Source organism: Bufo bufo, chromosome 3, assembly GCF_905171765.1.
Source record: "Bufo bufo chromosome 3, aBufBuf1.1, whole genome shotgun sequence".
Classification (NCBI taxonomy): Eukaryota; Metazoa; Chordata; class Amphibia; order Anura; family Bufonidae; genus Bufo; species Bufo bufo.
The window spans coordinates 404,969,868-404,994,938 of record NC_053391.1 but is presented as its reverse complement, the minus strand read 5'-3'; the positions used below and the strand labels follow the sequence as shown (position 1 = coordinate 404,994,938).

The following is a 25,071-nucleotide window of genomic DNA, read 5'->3' as shown; positions in this document are numbered from 1 at the left end:
TCAGTTTTTATCGCGCGGGTGCAATGTGTTCTGCACGCGAGTGATAAAAAACCGACTGTGGTACCCAGACCTGAACTTCTTCACAGAAGTTCAGGTTTGGGTTAGTTGTAGTGTAGATTGTATTATTTTCCCTTATAACATGGTTATAAGGGAAAATAATAGCATTCTGAATACAGAATGCTTAGTAAAATAGCGCTGGAGGGGTTAAAAAAAATAAACAAATTAACTCACCTTCTCCTCTTGATCGGGAAGTTCCCGGTATGATGAGTTGTGGGCTAAAGGACCTTTGGTGACGTCAGAGCACATGCTCCAATCACATGGTCCATCACCACGGTGATGGACCATGTGATTGGAGCATGTGATCTGACGTCACCAAAGGTCCTTTAGCCCACAACTCATCATACCGGGAACTTCGCGATCAAGAGGAGAAGGTGAGTTAATTTGTTTATTTTTTTTAACCCCTCCAGCGCTATTTTACTAAGCATTCTGTATACAGAATGCTATTATTTTCCCTTATAACCATGTTATAAGGGAAAATAATACAGTGAATAGACTGTCACCTAGCAACCATGCGTGAAAATCGCACCGCATCCGCACTTGCGTGCGGATGCTTGCGATTTTCACGCAACCCCATTCACTTCTATGGGGCCTGCGTTGCGTGAAAAACGCAGAATATAGAGCATGCTGCGATTTTCACGCAACGCACAAGTGATGCATGAAAATCATCGCTCATCTGAACAGCCCCATTGAAATAAATGGGTCCGGATTCAGTGCGGGTGCAATGCGTTCACCTACCGCATTGCACCCGCGCGGAAATCTCGCCCGTGTGAACGCAGCCTTAGTGTACCTTCACGTCTTACCTCTAATTAGTTCAATTATACGCTTAGGCTACTTTCACACTAGCATTTTCAATGCCGCTATTGAGATCCGTTATAGGATTTTAATAGCGGAACAAAATGCTTCAGTTTTGTCCCCATTCATTGTCAATGGGGCCAAAACTGAACTGAACGAAACGGAATGCACCAAAATGCATTCCGTTCTGTTTGGTTGCTGTCCCATCACGGACAGAATAACGCTGCAAGCAGCGTTTTTCTGTCCGCGATGTGGTGTGGAGCAGCATAATAGAAAACGGATCCATCCCTTATTGACTTTCAAAGGTGTTCATGACGGATCTGTCATGGGTATAGAAGACATAATACAACCGGATCCATTCGTGACGGATGCATGCGGTTGTATTCTTGTAATGGGAGCGTTTTTGCAGATCCATGACTCTAATGTGAAAGTAGCCTTAGTTGTTAGTTCACGGGTTCGGGCAGAAAGTCATGCTTACGTCAAACACATTTGGTGAATATGGCTTCTGGGTCCATAGCATTTCCAAATTACCAGTCGATTATACAGCCCCCGGAGAAAGAAGCAATTCATTCTAATACAAAGTAGCACATGAGACTGAAAACAAATAATTCATAGGCTGTTTGCTTCTCTCAAGCTCCTGCTAAACCTCTGGGTGGCTTCTTAGCAGAGGTCTAATTTGGGTTATCTGATACACATGACCAGCAGCTCATTCCACGGGACGCAGAGAAGAGCTTATTGTCACCAAGTAACCAGCCATTCCATAATGCTCTCCATTTTATGCGGCCAGCCTGATCAGATGCTAGGCTCCAACAAGCAAACAACAGATTTTACATAAAAGCATTGGAAATATGTAAAGAAAGGGAATACAAAAATCACAGACGAGCGCAATGGAGGCTGGGGAAGTAATGACATTATTTAAAGTGGCTGCACTAAATAGAATCTAATATATTAGGTCACATTAAAAGTGTTATTTAAAAAAAAAAATAAAGGGTGCGGGACAAGAAAAGGTTAGATAGATAGGTGGTGACCTGATGTAAAACGAGAATAATATTTAAACAAAAAGTTTTTGAAGAGACTATTTCAGGTAACTGCCACCAAATGGAAGTTGGCAGAGATGGACATTAACTCGTGGACATACGAGTGCATTTGGATAGCTTATTTACCTCATTGGGGTGTATATGTAGGGCAGTTGAAGGTTTTAGTACAGGGAATGTATTTAGATAAGTTCTCTCTTCTTGTTCTATGTACTTGTTATGTTCTTTCTTTCTCTAGACGTATGAGGCTTATCGCTAGGAGCCTCGTATGGTATTGTACAGGGTTAATCGTCTTTGATGGCGGTTCAGAAGACCCCATATGCCTTTTGGTCTGAAATGTAATTTTAATTGCATTGAAATGGTTGTCTAATAAAAAAAATTAAAAAAAATAAAAACGTTATTTCAGATTAAAAGCAAAAAGGGTCTGCTATTTTACCCAGACACAGCACCACTCATGTCCATGGGTTGTGAAAAGTATTGTTACTCATCCCTACTCCCTATTAAAGAGACCCAAACGGCTAATACTTTGTTTAAAGATTACACTGCATTTCATGGCGACAGGTTATCTTCAATACGTTATATAGAGCAGGAGGAGCTGAGCAGATTGATTCCCACATAGTTTTGTGGGAAAATATTCAGTAAAATGTGTAACTTCATACAGTAACCTGTCCTGACATGTCCGTTTTAGTATCTACTTACATTCCCCATGAAATAACAATTCTGGAGCATCTAGTCTTTTCCTTTATTATTCCTGCTGGAAGTGAAGACTGAATTACTAGCAGTTTGTAATGAAGGTCCACATGGGTATTAGCAATTGCGGGTGTGTCCCTGCAGTCTGACGCTGGCAGCACTGATCGGAGAATATGAGACTGCGCGGGACACATCCCCAACTGACCTTCAATTCAAGTTCTGCCAGGAATAATAGAGGAATGGCACAACATAGAATAGATGCTCCGGAATTATTACATGGGGAATGCAAATAGTTACATGTCACAACCTCGACCTGTCACTATGAAATGCCGTGCCATCAGTGAAGAGCTACATGTACATGCAGCGATCACCTCGACAGTATGAGGTGCATGAGCTGCTGCTCAGTAATGATCAGTTACTTGCCGGTACAAATGACTGTTTCACAATAGGAACAAGCATTTAATTTGTTTTACTGGATGATTGGCGGCACCTTTAGATGGGCAGATTGTCGGAATGTTCGTCCCCGATTATCTGCTCGACAATCTAGTTGTGTAAACCCGTCATAAGTGTGTATACAGGGGGCACTATCCATCACTGATAGCTGTGATTGATAGTGTTCTCTGTAATGCCTCAGTCACACATCAGGGTTTTGGTCAGCGATTTTCATCAGTGATTGTGAGTAGGGAAGAGCGAATCAACTGTGGATGAAACATCGGGGGGGGGGGGGGGGGGGGGGGGGAAACAGGATCCTGTAAAAAAAATAAATAAATGATCCTGTTGCATCAGTTGTCATCCATTTGAGCCATTTCCATCTGAGATTCGTTTTTTTTAGAGATGGAAACAAAAAGTACTGCATGTCAGTCTAAAAAAAATAAAAAAATAAAATAAAAAAGGATCTTAGACGGAAATGGTTTAAACGGATAACAATTGATGCAGCAGGATCAGTTTTGTTTTTTTACAGGATTCAGCTTTTTTTCCCCTCTCTCTCTTCTGACGGATCAGAAGAACGGAAAGCTAAGTGAATGCACCCTAAGCTACCAGAATTATCAGCAAGGTCCCATGCATGGCACTCGCTGGACTGAAGATTTAATATATAAAATAGGAGAGGGGTAAGGCTACTTTCACACTGGCGTTTCTGGGTCCGCCTGTCAGATCCGTTTCAGGGCTCTCACAAGCGGCCCAAAACGGATCAGTTCAGCCCCAATGCATTCTGAATGGATAAGGATCCGTTCAGAATGCATCACTTTGGCTGCGTTTGGTCTCCGTTGCGTTTTTTAGACGGTCACTAAAACGCAGTTTGCAGAGTTTTGGCGACCGTCTGACTATGCGGAGCCAAACGGATCCGTCTAGACCAGGGGTGCACAACGTTTCCTGGTTGGGGGCCACATTGCCAGACTAAACCAATGACGAGGACCGAAATTAAAATTTAAAGGTGTATTAACAACTGAAATATTGTACTTATGGCATATTGAACACACATTATATACCATTAATGTCTAGTTACACTTCCAGGACTCCCATCTAATGGGAGAAATACATAAAAAATACATATGAGCAGCCACAAGACATAGGCATACATGTCTGTTACCAGATGGTTGGGGGCCGCACAGAATGGTATCAAGGGCCGCATGTGGCCCCCGGGCCGCAGGTTGTGCACCCCTGGTCTAGACTTACAATGTAAGTCAATGGGGACGGATCCGTTTTTCACTGACACAATATGGTGCAATTGAAAACGGATCGTTTTGACTTAGACTTTTTTTTAATGAATAATGCAAACGGATCCGTTATTAACGGATACAAGCGTTTGCATTATTCGTGCGGATCCGTCTGTGCAGATACAAGACGGATGTGCACCAAACGTGAGTGTAAAAGTAGCCTAAATGTGATATGGTATACTTTTACTGGTTTGCTATGCAATATATTCTAAGACAAAGAGCATCAGGGATAGCTTTTATATCATAATACGTGCCTTGTCAGCTACCAATATATTGCTTATTTTTTAGCTTCTGTGAATCCACAATCAGCAAGAAAAGGGAACATTCTTACATTCCAGACAATTCCACTGCAAACTGCTTAGCTCAATCAATAGTGTTTGAATGGTGCCATCTGGCACAATACGTTTCATACTCGCATCTACACTGAATAAACCTGTACTGTGAAACCTGCCTTATCTTTAGAAGCAGAAAGCCAAATGTCATTGGATCCACTGATTATGGCATAAAAAAGATGATGTGCTAAAAGCAATAGATGTGTGATCAACCAGATTATGATACCTTGTAGAAGTCATGCATTACAAGAAGTCTGGTATTTGTTCTCAATCTCATTCAAGTAAAGGGGACTAAGATGTTATACCAGACTCCCCCTATAGACAAGGCTGGCACTAAGGCTACTTTCACACTAGCGTTTTTCTTTTCCGGCATAGAGTTCCGTCCTAGGGGCTCTATACCGGAAAAAAACTTATCAGTTTTATCCTAATGCATTCTGAATGGGGAACAATCCGTTCAGGATGCATCAGGATGTCTTCAGTTCAGTCGTTTTGACTGATCAGGCAAAAAAAAAGAGAAAACCGTAGCATGCTACGGTTTTATCTCCGGTGAAAAAAAACTGAAGACTTGCCTGAATGCCGGATCCGGCATTTATTTCCATAGAAATGTATTAGTACCGGATCAGACATTCAAAATACCGGAATGCCGGATCCGTCCTTCCGTTCTGCGCATACGCAGACCGAAAAAATTCCGGATCCTTTTTGCCGGATGAGACCGGAAAGACGGATCTGGCATTCCAATGCATTTTTTTGACTGATCAGGCATTTCTAAGACTGATCATGATCAGTCTTAAGCCTTATTCACACGTCAGTGTTTCACGTACGTGTGCTGTACGTGTTCTCCGCGGACAGCACACGTCCCCATTTATTTGAATGTGTGCATTCAGTGTTTTAGCATGGTCCGTGTTTTGAGCACGAATGCATGTCCTATCTTTGTCCGTATTCCCGGATCCCTGACGCCCATTATAGTCTATGGGTCTGTTAAAAACACGAATGCAACACGGATGCCATCCGTGTTGCATTCGTATTTCACGGATCATTTAGAAGAGATGCTTTGAAAATTATTTTTAATGCCATCAGTCGGCATACGTTTTGCCAGATCTCTCTGCCGCAAGTGTGAAAAAGTAGCCTAAGGCCTCATGCACACAACAATTGTTTTTTGTGTCCGCAAATTGTGCGTCCACCCAAAAAAAACTGATGCAGCATCAGTTTTTTTCCACAGATCCCTTGTAATAAATTCCTATCCTTGTCCGCAAATGTGAAAAAAGTAGAACATGCACTATTTTTTTTGCTGAAGGGAAACACGGACAACGGACGCGGGACATAAAGGGATGAACTATCAGCATTTTTTTGCTGACCCATTGAAATGAATGGGTCCCCATCCTATCCGCAAAAAAAACGGAACGGAGGCAGAGAAAAACAACCATCGTGTGCATGAGGCCTAACACAGAAAAAAAAACTGCTCCTTTTTTACCATTATACAACCCATTTAAGAGAGAACTCTTACTTAACGAGGCCCTGTCACTTTATTAAACTATAAAACGAAGGTTGACACATACTCTAGCATGATAGAAAAAAATAAATAAGAATAAAAATAGCTAAAGAAAAAAGAAAGCAGCAAATAAAATAAGAGATCCATTCTAGTAGGAGGTAAAGCATTAAGAGGCATCGCATAATGCAATAATCTAGCTTTACAGGAATCATGAGGAAAAGATTAAAATGTAGGCTTACTGCACGTCAAACTAACAAAAAAAAAGCATAATTCTAGTAGTGGGGGTTTATCAGTAATCTTCTGAGAACTGTTGCAAGTAGAACAGTTATTCAATTGCAGACATAATTAACAAGTGTAATTAAAGGGGTTCTCTAGGAATGATGTAACATTGCCACAACATGACCTAGAATGTGGGCAGGACTGGTTGCCTCCACTTGCAGAGCTGACTAGGCCTCACTACGCACTACGCTCTGGCACTTTTTTCCTGGCAGGCTGCTCAGCCATGATGGCATATCATAGACAGGCTGACATCATTACCATCTACTGTAGAGCAGTGTAGTGAGGCCTCACCCCGAGGCAGCTCTGCTAGTGGTGGCAATCAATCCTTCTCATACTAGGAAATGTTGCTTGTGGTCATTTTAAATCATTCCCAGAGAACGAACATTTTACTAAAAGCTGACTATACAAGCAAAAATAAAAAAAGACAGGTGAATGATTAATTTCATTATAATAATGAAATCCCAAAGAAATCAAAAATACCCTATTCATTCCAAAAATAAAAGAACGCGGACCATAGAGATTAGAAAGCGGTCAGCTAAACACCCAGCTAGGCGTGCATGTGCTCTGAATGGGGACAGCCATTGGCAGATACTTCTGGTGGTGGCTCATCTCCCCGACATCAAACGATTACACATGTTGACATCCAACTGCCTGATCCTTCTCTCCACTACATCTGCCAGGCAAACTGGAGAAATGACGCTAATAAAATATATAGTGCAGTAAACACGTCATAATTATACCCTTTTATATGCATATTTTCATTGTAAACCAGCACTTAGAAGAAGGGAGGATTCTACGAAGTGATTTATAACTAAAGGCACCCTCAGCTTGAGAGTTTTCTTTAGTAACGTCTGTCCAGAAATGGAAAATGGGAGTTCTACAAAGATTTAATTGATCATCTTTACAAAGTTTGGCGAATTCTTTCAATAACATGAAGACCTTGTAGACAACTAATACACAAAATCATATTCCTGGAGCACTGTAGTTGACCTCAATATAGAGATTCATTCATATCCCTTCATGCATGAAGAACAATATCAGACTACTGACTCTTGTGTCCTTACCTTCTCACCAAGACCGACCTTCTGCTGCGCTGTGTCCACAAACTAAAGTATCATCGCACAAAAGAATTCAAGTAAAGTACTGGCACTGCAGTAAGATCAGTCTTACTATTCATGCTGTCCTTCCTTCTCTACGCCCATTGTAGGATTATGGCCACCACCGCCATGTAGAGGCAGTGGGCGTACTTGCACACCTCCCTCTTCACAATTTGCCACTGCGGTGCTCAGGATTGAGGGATTGTACATTTTCCAGATGTGTGATAGCCCCCTACATCTCTATGGAACAGCTCATGGTCCTGCACAGTACTCCTGGAGCTCGTTATACCTGCAATGCAGCTATAGGTGATACATTTGGGCCATGCGAGGCAATGAAGTCATCGCGGTGCCACTTGTCTGACCTATTAATCAACAGCGACATTGCCACCCACAGATCGAGCAGGAGAAAGAGAAAGTAACTACCAACACACCCAGCCAGGTAGTAAAGAGGGGAGATTGGAACACCCCTATCGGGCTCCTCCACGCAACTGGATCCATTTTTGGTAATAACAGATCCACAAAAGACGGATCCCTGCCAAGTGCTTGCGGTCATGTTTTTTTTTTTTTCTCCTCAAGAAATGTCCTATCCTTGTCCGCAAAACGGACAAGTATAGGACATGTTCTACTTTTTTGCAGGGGGCGTGGAACAGACTTACGGATGCGTAATAGAGATGAATGGGTCCGCATCTGATCCGCTAAGAAAAAAAATGCAAATATAAACGGCACAGTCTCCGATCTCACGATCTCCAAGGTGAAGCCTACTAAAATAGATCACCAATTTGGTATAATGTCCTTTACACTTGGGCAGGCATGATTTGCTATGCTCAGAATGACCTACCGTTCCGTTTGCATTGTAGCGGGAAAAAAAAATAAAAAATCACGTGGCTTACATACTATTCTGTAGAGTTTTACATCTTATTGTCTTTGGGCAGCACAACTTCTCTCTGATGCCTTGATATGGGGCAACAAGGGATGGATCATCCATTTTTGCTCTGAGAGACTAAATGGTGCCAGAAAGACTTATTTCCATCTCTATTGAAATAACATGTACCCACTGTGGTAGATGTACGAATCAAAATGCACTAGAACTCTGGAGTCATTTGCGCTAAAACTTGCCGCATCTGTGTTGGTCCCATGTCCATATGTGCCCACTTTGCTAAGAAAAAGTATGTTTTAATATAGGCAAATAAGCCTCTAGGACCAACGGGGGTGTTGTCATTACACCTAGAGGCTCAGCTCTCTCTGCAACTGCCACACTCTCTCCACTTTGCTTGGCAAGGCCAGGCATGATGAGGATTACACTGTCTGGCCCTGTAAATCATAGTGCAGGTGGCGCATCAGTTGCAGAGAGTGCAGATCCTCTAGGTGTAACAGCAACACCCCCATTGCTCCTAAAGGCTCGTCTGCATACATTAAAACCTCATTTTTCTCAGCGATGCGGGCACATATGAACATGGGACCAACACAGATGCCTTCAGCTGCCAAGCGCATATGCAACAGGTCAGCCAGGTTCATAGGTACAAATCTGCTGACAGATGCCCTTTAATAGCAGAGACAGCAATGCTTGATGACATATGCCAATGAGTTGGCAAGTGCTCACTGGGTGGTCCGGAATATGGCAAGCGCTCAGGGTCTACTCACTATACCCTGCTCCACTCCCTTGGCATTGATTAAAAGCTCCCACGTCATACTGCTCTGGCCCAAAATATCTGGAGCTTCAAACACCAGTATGTAAAAAAGTAATCTACAAATTTTGACACTATGGGTCCGTGTGTGTTTTGCAGATCCACAAAACATGGACAGCGGCAATGTGCGTTCCGCATTTTGCGGACCGCACATTGCCGGCACTAGGAGAATATGCCCATTCTTGTCCGCTATTGCAGACAAGAATAGGACATGTTCTATTTTTTTTTCAGGATCGGAATTGCGGGTCCGCACGACGTGCGGCCCCATAGAAATGTATGGGTCCGCAATTCCGTTCCGCAAAATGCGGAATGGAATTGCGGCTGTGTGAATGGAGCCTTTATTAGAGTGTCCGTATATGGCTATGTTACATGAAAACAGTTCCAGATAGTTTCATTTATTCACTTCATAGAAAATCTCTCTTGGGCAAAAACGAACCAAACTATGCCTGCCCCCTGTGATGGCCATATCCTAGCAGTAGGATAACGGCATGTCTCACCTTTCATGCCCTGGTTTCTTTGCCCTTGGTTATCTTTCTGATTATCAGAATGTCACAACAAGTAAAGTGTATGCAGACACCTCCTCATATTCCCTGGCGCTCTGTATACACAGCATGCAAAGCAAAGTCATTTTCATCTTCTCTTGCCTGGTAACCAGCAGCTTAAAGCAACTTTACAATGTGCTGACCTTACAAGCAGGCTGCGTTAACCCTTCAAGCCCTGAACCTTTTCCAGAGCAATATTCCTTTAAATATCCTGCTCCGTATAATCTGTCACAAGGTTTACTAAACACATTATTATGTTTGAAGATACAATACTAACGAATTATAGAAAAATATGTTATTCTGCCTACAGACAAGTATGCCCGTGCTATTAGTGTGATTGATGGTGATTACTGTTTATGCCTTTCTTTTTACACAATGGATTCTTGTACGCATTCTGATCAACTCAACAATGTTAGGCTAGTTTTAGTCCGGCTGCCTCTCAGCGTGCGCTGCCGTACTGCCGCCGGAACTCCGCCCCCATTATAGTCAATGGGGACGGAGTGGCAGTCCCGGGGCACGCGTGAACTAGCGGCAGGACGGATCCGACAGGAACAGCCTGCTGCTAGTGTGAAATGACCCTTACAAGGAATTTTTTTTGCCCTTCATTATTAATGTAAACCAAACAAAGAACCCTAAGGCCTCTTTCACACGGGCGTTGCGGGAAAATGTGCGGGTGCGTTGCGGGAACACCCGCGATTTTTCCGCGCGAGTGCAAAACCTTGTAATGCGTTTTGCACTCGCGTGAGAAAAATCACACATGTTTGGTACCCAAACCCGAACTTCTTCACAGAAGTTCGGTGTTGTGTAGATGTTATTATTTTCCCTTATAACATGGTTATAAGGGAAAATAATAGCATTCTGAATACAGAACGCATAGTAGGTGATCAATTGAGGGTTAAAAAATAAAATAAAAAATTAACTCACCTTCTCCTCTTGTTCGCGTAGTTCCCGGTCTCTTCTTTACTTCTTTAATGATGAGCTGTGGGCTAAAAGGACCTTTGGTGACGTCAGATCACATGCTCCAATCACATGGTACATCACCATGGTGATGGACCATGTGATTGGAGCATGTGATCTGACGTCACCACAGGTCCTAGCCGGTATTTTCATCTTTTAAGAAGTAGAGAAGAGACCGGGAACTACGCGAAGAGGAGAAGGTGAGTTAATTATTATTTTTTTTTTTTAACCCTCAATTGATCACATACTATGCATTCTGTATTCAGAATGCTATTATTTTCGAAAATAATACAGTGAATAGACTGTCACCTAGAAACCATGCGTGAAAATCGCACTGCATCCGCACTTGCTTGCGGATGCTTGCGATTTTCACGCAACCCCATTCACTTCTATGGGGCCTGCGTTGCGTGAAAAACGCAGAATATAGAGCATGCTGCGATTTTCACGGAACGCATAAGTGATGCGTGAAAATCACCGCTCATCTGAACAGCCCCATAGAAATGAATGGGTCGGTATTCAGTGCGGGTGCAATGCGTTCAACTCACGCATCGCATCCGCGCGGAATACTCGCCCGTGTGTAAGGGGCCTTAAACCTTGCTGGTCAATTCAGGAAGGTGATGGTATGACACAGGTGCAGATCTAGCTAGCTGTGTCAATCTGTATCACTCTGTAGGTCTATTATAGGGTCCTGACACTAAAGAGCTGGTTAGGTTTGTGATGATCATGATGATGAACTACTAGTAACTTAAAGGGAATGTGTTATCAGAAAATGACCTATTGTTTAAATCACGTTTTTATGTTTAACATATTTTTAAAGAATTTTTGATGATGTTATTTTTACATTTTCCAGTCAATAACAAAAATCATAAAATCCTGCAGTTTTCACACTGGCCACTAAGTCTACTTTCACAATCGCGTTTTGGCTTTCCGTTTCTGAGATCCGTTCAGGGCTCTCACAAGCGGTCCGAAACGGATCAGTTTTGCCTTAATGCATTCTGAATGGAAAAGGATCCGCTCAGAATGCCTCAGTTTGCCTCTGTTCCGTCTTCATTCCGCTTTGGAGGCAGACACCAAAACACTGCTTGCAGCGTCTTGGTGTCCGTCTGATGAAACTGAGCCAAACGGATCCCTCCTGGCACACAATGTAAGTCAATGGGGACGGATCTGTTTTCACTGACACAATCTGGAACAATAGAAAACGGATCCGTCCTCCATTGACTTTCAATGGTGTTCAAAACGGATCAGTCTTCGCTATGTTAAAGAAAATACAAACGGATCTGTTCTGAACGGATGCAGACGGTTGTATTATCTGAACAGATCCGTACAAAACGCGAATGTGAAAGTAGCCCAAGTGTAATAATAGGTGCCACTTCTTTGTCTGTATGGATCACTTTACTGCAGTTACTTGTCATTCTAATCCTTCCTGTAACGATATCACCTACATATAGATAAGACAGGATCCACCATTCACAGTATGTGATTGTCAGAACTTATCTATTCTTCCCTTGTACAGTGACCTCTGCACAGGTCACAGAGCATTGCTAGAAAACTCTCCCATAGAAGTCAATGAGGTCTCCTCCTGTCCATTGTGTCTATGGCCCATGGGGCTGCCATACAGTATATTTCTAAATGCTGTTAAGAACTGCTTAGGCAAGACGGCTGACCCCATAATTATGTTCAGGAAATAAAATAAATTTTTTTTTAAAAAAATCTACAATCAGAAAATAAAAACATCAGAAAAAAGGAGATGTGGTGCTATCTGATTTTAACTAGCAGGTAAAAATTTTGACGACGCATTTCCACACAGGTCACAGAGCATGCCTAGAAAACTCTCCCATAGAAGCCAATGAGGTCTCCTTCCTTCCATTGTGTCTATGACCCATAGAACTGCCGTAAAGCAATTTTCTTACTGCTGTTAATGAACAGCTCAGGCAAGATGTTGGCCCATATAATCATGGTCACGAAATATAATTAAAAAAATAAAATAAAAAATAATGATTAGAAGAAGAATCTGGTTTTAAATGGCACATTTCCTTGTACTAATACAGCACCTCCAGATGGTCAAAATGTATTTTTGACTCCTGGACTCTGTAGAGACCCTATTTTTATATTTCAAGAATAAGGCTACATAGGGCTACATATACACCTCTAGAGCACGTCATTTCCCAAAGAAGAGTATTCCAACATTCTCTTTCCAAGACTAGAATTATTTGAGTAACATAAAAACAAACCTGCCTTTTTAGGTGCAACTTCAAATAACTTCTGATATATCACAGCGACATACGGTATCAAAGGTCTTGATTGGTGGGGGTCTGAGGGCTGATACCCCCGCCAATCACCAGAACGAGAAAAGTGCTTACATATCTCGCGCTCTCTCTTCTCTGCAGGAGATAGACTCAATTGAAAGCCTATGGGCACATCTTGATTCAGTCTCATGTAGTGAAGAGAAACAACGCGCTATGACAATGCTTCACTCACCTCACTCTAGTGATCGGTGGGAGTTTCAGCATTCAGACCCCCACCGATCAGAACCTTTGAAGGTTATTTGAAAGCTCAGTGACACTTTAATTTTGTACTGTCCACGCCTTTTTGGTTCCACCATTTCTTATTTTTTCCTTACTTCGGACCATGTTCCATAACCTCGAGAAGTCTTCATATTTTTTAAATGCAATGTGAACAAACATATTTAGGAACAGACGTATGGATCATCCATTTCCTCCCAAGTCATTTGGTTACAAGTTTCAGAAATGTAAAAATACCATAAGAATTCAGGAATCGTTAAAAAACAACGAGGAGGGCTATCAAATAGAGGATCTGGTTTCCCCAAGTGCAAATGAGGAACAGAATCTTCATAGTAAGGCCTCTTTCACACGACCGTATGGCTTTTTCAGTGTTTTGCGGGCTGTTTTTTCCGAATTTGTTGTTCCGTTTTTTGTTTCCGTTGTGTTTCCGTTTCGGTTCAGTTTTTCTGCATGGCATATACAGTATACAGTAATTACATAGAAAAAATTGGGCTGGGCATAACATTTTCAATAGACGGTTCCGCAAAAAACGGAACGGATACGGAAGACATATGGATGCATTTCCGTATGTTTTCCGTTTTTTTTTGCGGACCCATTGACTTTAAGTGAGCCACGGACCGCGATTTGCGGACAAGAATAGGACAAGACTCAAAATCTAGCAGAACGGAATTGCGGACATACGGAAACGGAATGCTCACGGAGTACATTCCGTTTTTTTTTTGCGGACCCATTGAAATTAATGGTTCCGTATACGGAACGCAATAAACGACCTGTATACGGAACACAAAAAACGTTTGTGTGAACGAGCCCTAAAGAGGATCATTTGAGGTTTAGTACTGTGAGAAATTAAGAGGTATTTGAGGCTACACCCAATGTCGAAAAGAGGTGCCTAGGGTCCATCAGTAAAAGTCATTCTGTGGGCCCACTGTACAGATACATTATTATCTGGTCACACAGCACCAGGCAGCAGCAAGACGCTACAGCAGGCATCCTCAAACTGCGGCCCTCCAGCTGTTGCAAAACTACAACTCCCAGCATGCCCAAACAGCCTACAGGTATCAGCCTACAGCAGGGCATTGTGGGAGTTGTAGTTTTACAACAGCTGGAGGGCCGCAGTTTGAGGATGCCTGCGCTACAGGGTAATTGATTATGGTGTCCCTGCAGCAACATCAAGAAGGTGGGGCCCCTGGGGATAAAGAATACTGGCTGGCCTGACTCCATGATATTCTCTTCCAGGGAGAATGCTTAAAGGGGTATTCCCATCTTAGATATTTGTCATATCCACATATCTCTAGAATGGGGATTACTATGTTGTGCTACACTGTTTTTGTAACTTCCATAGAAGCAAATGGAATTTAGATATACTTCTTAACTCCCGTTCATTTCTAGAGAAGTTATAGACTAAAAAGGTGGGGTTTGATAGGAGAGGATGTTGCCTGAGAGCTGCAGGGAGGGACTTGATGGATGTTGATGTAATCCAGTAGTCTGCAGGAAGTCCGCCACACAAAAAGGAGACTGACATGGACTGGTGGTCAGACTTCGGATATAGGACTCAACTTCTCATAAAAAAAAGGATTTAAAATATATGGATGTAACTGAGCAGGGCTGAAACAAATGGCACTGCTAGAATATCTTATTGCACCCAAGTCAGCATTAGATGTCCTAAAAAAAACACAAAAAAACCTGAAATGATTCTTTAAGCAAGAAATATACATCTAAAATAGTACAAAAATGCAAAAGAGCTATTCTGATTTTATAAGCATTCCTGAAGAAGTGTTAAGTCAAGCACCCTCAGATTACCAATGCTGCCTGCAAGAGTGCCGTGTATGTGTGAGGGATCAAAGGCAGATTAGAAGAAATCATTTCCACATTCAGTCGGGTCAAGTGTGCCTACCTGGGATTAGAACCTAAATGAAGAGGCTTGCAAAGGAAACAAGGAGGGGATGTTTTTATTTTTAATATTACTAGGTTTGTATAGGCAGACTACCTCCCTTAGGCCTCCTGCACATGAATCAGGGTGGATAAAAATCTATGATTTAAAAAGAAAAAAGAAAAAAGATTTTTTTTATTTATATCAGATTTTTTTGAGGAAAATATATTACCATCCAAAGGTTATTCCATCATGAAATAAAGATTAGTTTGTTTTAATTATGTAGAATAAGGCTGTACGTGGACTCCCATATTGTTGAATGGATTAGGCAGTGGCTGAGGGACAGACAACAGAGGGTTATAGTCAATGGAGTATATTCAGACCATGGTCTTGTTACCAGTGGGGTACTTCAGGGATCGGTTCTGGGACCCATATTGTTTAATATCTTTATCAGCGAAATTGCAGAAGGCCTCGATGGTAAGGTGTGTCTTTTTGCTGATGACACAAAGATTTGTAACAGGGTTGATGTTCCTGGAGGGATACACCAAATGGAAAAGGATTTAGGAAAACTAGAGGAATGGTCAAAAATCTGGCAACTAAAATTTAATGTTGATAAGTGCAAGATAATGCACCTGGGGCGTAAAAACCCAAGAGCAGAATTTAAAATCAGTGATACAGTCCTAACCTCAGTATCTGAGGAAAGGGATTTAGGGGTCATTATTTCAGAAGACTTAAAAGGTAGGCAGACAATGTCATAGAGCAGCAGGAAATGCTAGCAGAATGCTTGGGTGTATAGGGAGAGGCATTACTAGTAGAAAGAGGGAGGTGCTCATGCCGCTCTACAGAGCACTTGTGAGACCTCAGTTGGAGTATTGTGCTCAGTACTGGAGACCATATATTCAGAAGGATATTGATACTTTGGAGAGAGTTCAGAGAAGAGCTACTAAACTAGTACATGGATTGCAGGATAAAACTTACCAGGAAAGATTAAAGGACCTTAACATGTATAGCTTGGAAGAAAGACGAGACATAAGGGATATGATAGAAACTTTTAAATACATAAAGGGAATCAACAAAGTAAAAGAGGAGAGTATTTAAAAGAAGAAAAACTGCTACAAGAGGACATAGTTTTAAATTAGAGGGGCAAAGGTTTAAAAGTAATATCAGGAAGTATTACTTTACTGAGAGAGTAGTGGATGCATGGAATAGCCTTTCTGCAGAAGTGGTAGCTGCAAATACAGTGAAGGAGTTTAAGCATGCATGGGATAGGCATAAGGCCATCCTTCATATAAGATAGGGCCGGGGGCTATCCATAGTATTCAGTATATTGGGCAGACTAGATGGGCCAAATGGTTCTTATCTGCCGACACATTCTATGTTTCTATATGTGTAATTGTTTTGGTAAATAAATTCCATTAATCCATTCACAATGTCCTGCTCTTCCAGAGGTTTTTGTAAGATTATTGGGCAGTTTCTCTGCCTACAAGATATTATCACAGATGCTTGGTTTACTTTTGTAGTTCTCAAAACTGAATTTGACTCAGCAGAGATCACATGCCTCTTCTTCACAGTAAAAATGTTATAACATGAAAAGAGTTGAGAAAAAGACCTTAACCCTAACTTCTACAAACCTATGAATGCAGAATCAACCTAATCAAACTAATATGAAAAGTTGTTATTCTAAAAATCTTCATCTACTTGCATATTATAAGTTATACCAGCAAGAATTAGTCTTTATGTAGAAAACTATGATTTAAATCAAGCCTTACTGACTAGTGATTTAAATCATTTTAATTTAAATAAAATCCACCCTGACATGAATGCATCCATTTTGCAGTCCGCGAATGCGGATCCACAAAATACAGATGAAGTCCTTGTGCTTCCTGCAATTTTCACGGGACTCACTGCAAAAAAGCCAATTCTTGGCAGCAAAATGGACAATAGGACAAGTTCTATAATTGAATGCAGAAAGCAGATGACATCACTGTGTGTTTTTTTGCGGACCCATAGAAATGAATGGGTAAGTGTGCGATCTGAAAAAAAAAAGCAGATCGAACATGGACCAAAAATACAGTCGTGTAAATGAGGTCTTAGTGCAACTATTGTTTTCTTAGAGTACAAAATAATTACAACGACACAGAAATCTAGAAGAATGATGGCAGAAAAATACCTCATGGTCCATCCAGTCTCACCATTAGAATAGTTCTATTTTTAACATAGGAGAGATATGTTTACATAAAATGTCAAGACATTTTTCTGAATTACTTTGTGTAAGATCTTTTTACATAATTTCTTAACTTATTTAAAAAATTCTTTATAAAACTTGTGTAACGTCTTTGACAAATGTCACAGCCGAGTGAGAAAAGGACAGGATTAACGTTATTACTCACCGTGCTCTCCGTGAACGCCTCTACTTTTATTGTTGCCATTTTCTCAAAGTAAAGGTGTTTAGTATACAATGATAATATAGTATATTATTACTGAATCCTAAAGGCAAAACAAAAATGTGGGCACTGTTACAGACTTTGAATTTTGGTGAAAAGCTATAGGTTATCCCTCTAAACAGGGGTGAATTTTAATATGCAAGCAGATTAAGGCCTTATGCACACGACCGTTGTTTTGGTCCGCATCCTAGCCGCCATTTTTGCGGCTCGGATGCGGACCCATTCACTTCAATGGGGCCGCAAAAGATGCGGACAGCACTCCGTGTGCTATCCACATCCGTTGTACTATTCCGTGGCCCCGCCAAAAAAATATAGCATGTCCTATTCTTGTCCGTTTTGCGAACAAGAATAGGCATGCCTACAATGGGCCACCCGTTCCGTTAATTGCGGAAGGCACACAGGCGGCTTCCGTTCTTTGCAAAAAACAGCACGGTCATGTGCATGTAGCCTAAATCTGATCTCTGAGCAATAATCCTGAGGCTGTAATGGGCATCAATGTCTACTTACATTCACGTACCCATATAGGTTGCATGTACAAGATATAGAAGTTTATGTACGTCTCAAATACACTCTATAGGGATACATCAAGTATAACCAGAGAAAGGCGTTAGACTGGCCATACCGAAGAGATACCTGTTCTAAGCAGGGGGAGAGGAGAAATCCACTTCCAGACTCCTATGTTGGTAGCTCATGGATTGGCCTTGCTGAAATCCAACAGTTCAATCCATAATAGGTTGAGATTACGTCCGCATTCAACGCTCCGTTAGGCGCCTCTGTCGCAGATTCTGTCATACTTGTCAAACAAAACAGGGCAATGAGCAGCGCTAGGTTTATCGGCAAAACAGTGGACGCCATGATGGAACCCGATGGACCGGATTAAAGTGAAAGAGGTCCATTGTGTGACAGATCCAGCACAGTGTTGTGGCTTACTTACAAACAGAATCCACAAGGCAGCTTTATAGGTCATTATTTGGAGATGCCAAGAAAAGACTGAATCATATATAAAAAGGTGAATAAACCTGTATTTTACAAAATAATTAATAATAATGTATTATATTTTATTGATTATTGACTATGGATTATTTATGTATTGTGTTTTTTTTACTGTGTATTAATTTTAATGTTAAATAAACGCTTGTTTTTAGGGTGACTCTGGATGGTTGAGCGCCGATCGAAATGATAATATTTGTTAATAATAAAAAATAATAATAGTAATATTAATAAATAATATAATAATCTAAAATTTTTCTCTGGCAGCATCACAGTTAACATGTGAATAGTTTATAAAACTTTACTACTGAATTGAATAAAAATTTAGTTTTCGGTCACATGCACAGAATAAACTAAATATGCCTGCAAACGGCATATAATTCAGTTACCCCGAGTCATTGGTATGAAGAAAAAAAATCTTAAAGGGGGTTGTCTCATCATGGACAATGGGGGGCATATCACTGGGACCCGCACCTATATCGAGAACCGAGCCCCCCAAGGTGGTGGCTGGAGGACTCCAGTCCGGCCACCACAGATGTGAATGAGTGCCCCCCGCTCCCATTCTTTTCTATGGGGCCGAAGGAAATAGCCGAGCCAGCGCTCGGCTATTTTCACCGGCCCAATAGAAAATAAATGGATGGCGGCTGCGCATGCGCTCTCCTTCACTTGCGGGGCTTTGTTCTAGATATAGGTGAGGGTCCCAGAGGTGGGACCCACACCTATGGGACAATGGGGGCATATCCTAGCGATATGCCCCCATTGTTCATGATGAGACAACCCCTTTAAAGACTCATTCTGGTCTCAAACCCTAGAAAATACCTCCTATGAAAATTGACAGCTGGCAATTTTTGGTGGTTCCCTATGGGATTTTACACTTTACACAAAACAGTGAATTCCTTTTTGAAATTATATATATCACACAAAAAAGCGTATTCTAAAATATAATAGGTGTGTTGACTGGCTGAATACATTGCTGGCCCTGCTCCTTTTCTCTGCAGTTATATATACACACACACAAGTAAACATGCCAATGAATAAATGATTATGTAATGTTGTTATGGAGAGGGGTGGAAGGAGGCCAGAACTTTTGTGAACTGCATTTATTATGTGTGGGTATCTGATAGTCTGCAGACAGAAAGGTATGAGCCTCTAGCAAAGCTTACTGAAAGCCTTTCATAGACAATAGGAGGTCTACAAGTAGATACAAATTACCAAAAGATAGAATTGGTATTAAAAATAGAATTCTTAAAATTAAAAAAATAAAATACATTAAAACATTTCCTATGCTAGGGGAATTTATGCTGTAGGCAGTGGCGTACATAGAGAAGTAAGGGCCCCGTAGCAAGGATCAAACCAGGCCCACCACACAGGACGCAAGGGTTTCCACCTAAACCCTTTTCAATGACCCTTGGGCCATTTATTTCACTGCCTCGTTTGCTAAAAGTTTTTCCTTTAGAGGGTAGAGTCCTGACCATCTAAAGACTGGGCCCCCTCTTGCCCTGGACCCCATAGCAGTCGCATGGTCTACCGCTATGGTAGTTACACCCCTGGCTGTAGGTACAGTAGGCGAGTCGCCATATCTGTCAAGCTGCTTATGACTAGACCCTTTTGAATTGTGCCTTACAAAAGGGGGCGTGGTGCGCGTGTGATAGGTGTGGCTTTTGGATGCAAGACATAAGTATTGCACAATATACGTGTAGTTCTTTTTTCCTATTGCTACTCCATACTTTCATCTGCCCAGTATGCCACCAGCTACTGACCATCTACATAGCTTCAATCTCAGAAATCTAGTAAGATCTAGTTCCTGCTTGTACACAGAGCGCTGAGTGCTCATACACACAAGCGTATTTTTTTCCCCGTGTTCGCTGTTTTTGCGGCCCGTATGAGGAACCATTCACTTCAACGAGGCCACAGAAAAACGGAAACTACTCTGTGTGCATTCCATGTCTGTATGTCTGCATGGCAGTTAGGCAAAAAAAATAGAACATGCCCAATTATTGTCCACATTGCGGGCAAGGATAGAACTGTTCTATTAGGGGCCAGACTTTCAATTCCGAAAAATTTTGAACACACACAGTCGGTATCTGTGTTTTGCGGATCCACAATTTGCGAACCGCAAAACAGATAACTGTCGTGTGCATGAGCCTTAAGAGTGCTGGCATAAGTAGGTGCCAGCATTTGTTTTGGAGGAAATGACGCTGCTGCCAAATGTTACAAGCTAGCCAATAGGAAATTCTAAAAAGCCCTATAAGGGTCCATTCACACATCCGTATGTGCGGATCCGCATTTCCGGATCCGGACAGCACATCGTGTGGCCCAATAGAAATGAACCTACAAGCCATGATGCCACCCCATTCATTATTATGGTTGACGCCCTACACTGGGATATTTGGGCATAACCCCTGTCATACCCAAGATCGCTGTGTAGCCCTAGTCTACTCAGAATGTGAGGGTTGGACTGTAATAAATTTAACAAGCCCTGTGTGCCACTTTCATAAATTGAGTGCACAGACTGTCACCATTACGCAAACAGACAAATGCGAAGACAAACGTCATCTTCTCCCCTGCTGATAAATCAGGGCCTATACGTGAAATCACTGTATACACTTGTTTTTTCCCGTACTTGTGTTTCACTAAGGCTCCTCTCACACGGGCGAGTTTTCCGCGTGGATGCAATGTGTGACGTGAACGCATTCCACCCGCACTAAATCCTGACCCATTCACTTCAATGGGGCTGTGTACATGAGCGGTGATTTTCACTCATCACTTGTGCGTTGCGTGAAAAATCGCAGAATGTTCTACATTCTGCGTTTTTCACGCAACGCAGGTCCCATAGAAGCAAATGGGGCTGCGCGAAAATCGCATTGCATCCGCAAGCAAGTGCGGATGAAATGTGATTTTCGCGGATGGTTGCTAAGGAGATGATAATAAATAACATGGTTATAATGGAGAATAATAGCATTCTTTAATACAGAATGTTAAGTAAAATGTCCCTTGAGGGTTAAAAAATAATTCAAAAATTACTCACCTCATTGACTGCGCAGCCATTATCGTCGTCTTTCTTGTTCTTGCCAGACCTGCAAAAGGACCGTTGATGATGTAATCGCGCTCACCATGTGATGTCAGCGCAGGTCCTGCTGAATGAAGATAGAAGATCCTATTATCTTCATTCAGCAGGACCTGCGCTGACATCACCACGCTCATCACGTTGTGAGCGCGATGACGTCAGAGCAGGTCCTTTTGCAGGTCCTGCAAGAAGAAGAAAGAAGAGGATCCCGGCTGCGCAATCAAGTGGATGAGGTGAGTAATTTTTGTATTATTTTTTAACCCTCAAGGGACAATTTCCTTAGCATTCTGTATTAAAGAATGCTATTATTCTCCATTATAACCATGTTATAATGGAAAATAAAATCTACAGAACACCGAACCCAAACCCGAACTTCAGTGAAGAAGTCCCAGTTTGGGGTCTGGGTACCACATTCAGTTTTATATCACGCGCGTGCAAAACGAATTAAAACGCTTTGCACTCGCGCGGAAAAAAAATGAACAACGCAATCGCAGACAAAACTGACTGAAATTGCGTGCGCACTCGCAAGGGTTTCCTGCAACGCATCCGGACAAAATCCGTGACGCCTGTGTGGAAGGGGCCTAAGGCTGGTGCCATCTACTCGGTCATTTCTACAACTCTGCCTCAAACCCTACTTTTTGACATACAGAGACACATTCATCAGTAGGTAAGAACTGCCAGTGATGCTAGGCCACAGGCCGTTTTATAAAATTGCCTCAAACCTATTGTATGGACTGTTTTGCACTTTTTGTGTGAATGGTTTCCTAGGAGTGGGTGGCTAAGGCTACTTTCTCACTCGCGTTTGGTGCGGATCCGTCATGAATCTGCACAGATGGATCCGTTCAGATAATACAACCGTCTGCATCCGTTCAGAACGGATTCGTTTGTATAATCTGTAACATAGCCAAAACGGATCCGTCTTGAACACCATTGAAAGTCAATGGGGGACGGATCCGTTTTCTATTGTGCCAGATTGTGTCACTGAAAACGGATCCGTCCCCATTGACTTACATTGTGTGTCAGAAACTCAGCACGGATCCGTTTGGCTCAGTTTTGTCAGCAGCAAGCAGCGTTTTGGTGTCCGCCTCCAGAGCGGAATGGAGGCGTAACTGAGCCAAACAGGCATTCTGAGCGGATCCTTTTCCATTCAGAATGCATTAAGGGCAAAACTGATCCGTTTTGGACCGCGTGTGAGATCCCTGAACGGATCTCACAAACGGAAACCAAAATGCCAGTGTGAAAGTAGCCTAAGACTCCTCATATTCGTGCACCATTGACCAATTTCTAAAGCAGTTATTGTATAAGCATTAGATACCACATTGATACAGGTAAGTATACGAATAGGCATGTAAACAGCAAAAGAAAAACAAGGCCACATGAAAATCAAGCAAGTAACAAAGACAACAATGACCCACTCCAGACAATTACATAGGAGTGTAGTCCAGTCCTCATTGACCACCCTCGGTCAACATCTGTTTGCTATCAGAATAGGTGCCCAACATTATCATGGACAGTCCATCATCCCTGTCTAATATTCAGATCTGGGGTAGAAATCGAGGCCATTCATTGATACTCGCCGCTCCACACATTTCATATTTCTGCAAACGGCAAAACGAAGACCCAGTATGCTAAAAAAAAAAAGGGGGTTCACCCAACTCCCAAACCCCCGCGGCGTATAGCACTGCATCCATGGAAAAAGCCAGGCCTCAGTCTCAAGCTTCTCTTTGTGTTAAGTACTGAAGTAACATGGACTTTTTTTTCCCCTACTCCTTGTAAACATCCATTTCATCAAACATGCAACAACTGGAATGGCAGGATTAAAACAAAAGGAACAGGAAAATATTTCATCCGCCCGTCGCGTCTCTGGCGCTGGCTTTTATGCCCACCTATTTGCTGCTTGTCATAAACAACCTATGGAACTATCATTACAGCATTTAATTGATGGGGGGGGGGGGGGGGCAGAGAAATGTGAAAAAGCTTCAGCAGCTATTACCAAATAATTGAAATAACCCCTTCACTCCCCACAGGGGGACTGCCTGGCCTTGGAGTGATTCGGAGAGCTGCGGGCGGTCTGGTACACCTCACTTCACACAGTTTCGGCCCCCCCAGAGCAGAGGCAAAGTAAGTAAACAAGGGTCTGGAATAAATTACTTTGCAAACAATGGCAGAGCTCAACCACTGGGGAGACAAAAGCTTCAAATAATATCTGGGCACATTTCTGCAAGCTCTCCCTAGGCTGCCACTCCCCCCTATCAAAGCCCAAGCCATTGTTTCAAATAGGACCATTGATCCTATAGGCAAACTTTAGCTATGTGTTTTTCTAAGTTGTCATAGCATGGCAGAACAATGGGCACAAGTGTAATCCGAAAAAAAATCTAGTCCCATGGGCTCCTGGAAAAAGGTGCAGGAGATGGACATCAGGCCTCAAAAAAAAAAGCAAAAACAAATTCACTGCAACCTAAAACATCTAAAAAAGCAAGGCTAGCACTCAGCCCCGGGGGTAAGCGTACACAGGCATACATCCGGAGAGAAAAAGGGGGGCCACGGATGGCTGTTTATCCAGATTCCAGCCCCGCACCGTAGGGGTATATAGAAATAAACAGAGCACCCAGCCAATAGGATCCCTGCGTCTACATCATATACAGAGATCCACACACATCTTATTTTAGATTTCCATTTTCTGCCTAAAAACAACACCTGTTCCATTCATTCAATGTCCCCCCCCATGCATCCCAATGACAGTCACAATCGCCCAATTCAAGGACCTGAAGTTGTTTTTCTCAGGGCTTTGTGCATCCACAGCTAGGGAATCAACCAGTGAGAAGTGACCCAATTCTTGTGCCCCCCATGCCCCCCCTTTGCAGTGCCCAGGATGCCACTTACCTGGTTTTGGAGGACAAAAAGGCAAGTTTGATTAATCCATAGGTAAACAACTGGATGTTCTCCTTGGCTATGCTGGCTACTTTTAGCCTGTGCTCTAGGATATGCAGTTCCATCTTTTTCTTCTTCTCATTTGTAGAACATCTAGAGGGAATAGTGTTGTTGCCTTTTGTGTGGATTGCAGATCTTTATCGTTTTGGAGGGGTTTTTTTTTTTTGCCCCCCCAGGGCTGCTGGTGGGGAAAGTGGAGGAAGGGGCAGTAAGCGGGGAGACAGAGGGGATTCACGGGGAGAGGGGCAGCTGAGAAGCTGAATGAGTTCAGGAAGACTCGCACAGCGGCGGCTCCAGAGTGCAAAAAGCAGCTGGTGCTACACTGTAACAAACAACTTGCCACTCAAAGCCGCTCCTCACTGCGCATGTGCGCCGGCCCCGAGTGCTGCCGGGAAGTGTAGTCCACGGGGCTGCTGAGGAGGAAGGCGCTGTGGTGTTGTTTGTGGCTTTATGTCGTCTACAGTGCGACGCAAAGGAATGCTAGCGGGCTTATTAGGAGGATATTTACCCGCCACCGTCGTGTGGTGTCATTGAGACTAAACCTAAGGTCCAGTCTGGCTTATATGCTTTGTATT

General features: G+C 42.4%; 1 protein-coding gene across 1 annotated transcript in view; it reads right to left on the bottom strand.

Annotated features, from left to right (window-relative positions):
* CASTOR2 (cytosolic arginine sensor for mTORC1 subunit 2) overlaps nucleotides 1-24,839 on the bottom strand; it is a 164,046-nt gene extending 139,207 nt beyond the window's left edge. The window contains exon 1 of the mRNA XM_040424824.1: nucleotides 24,449-24,839. Within this exon, the coding sequence (XP_040280758.1) occupies nucleotides 24,449-24,561 (113 nt within the window). The 5' untranslated portion in view covers nucleotides 24,562-24,839. The remainder of the gene's footprint in view (nucleotides 1-24,448) is intronic.
* Between the last annotated feature and the right edge of the window lie 232 nt (nucleotides 24,840-25,071).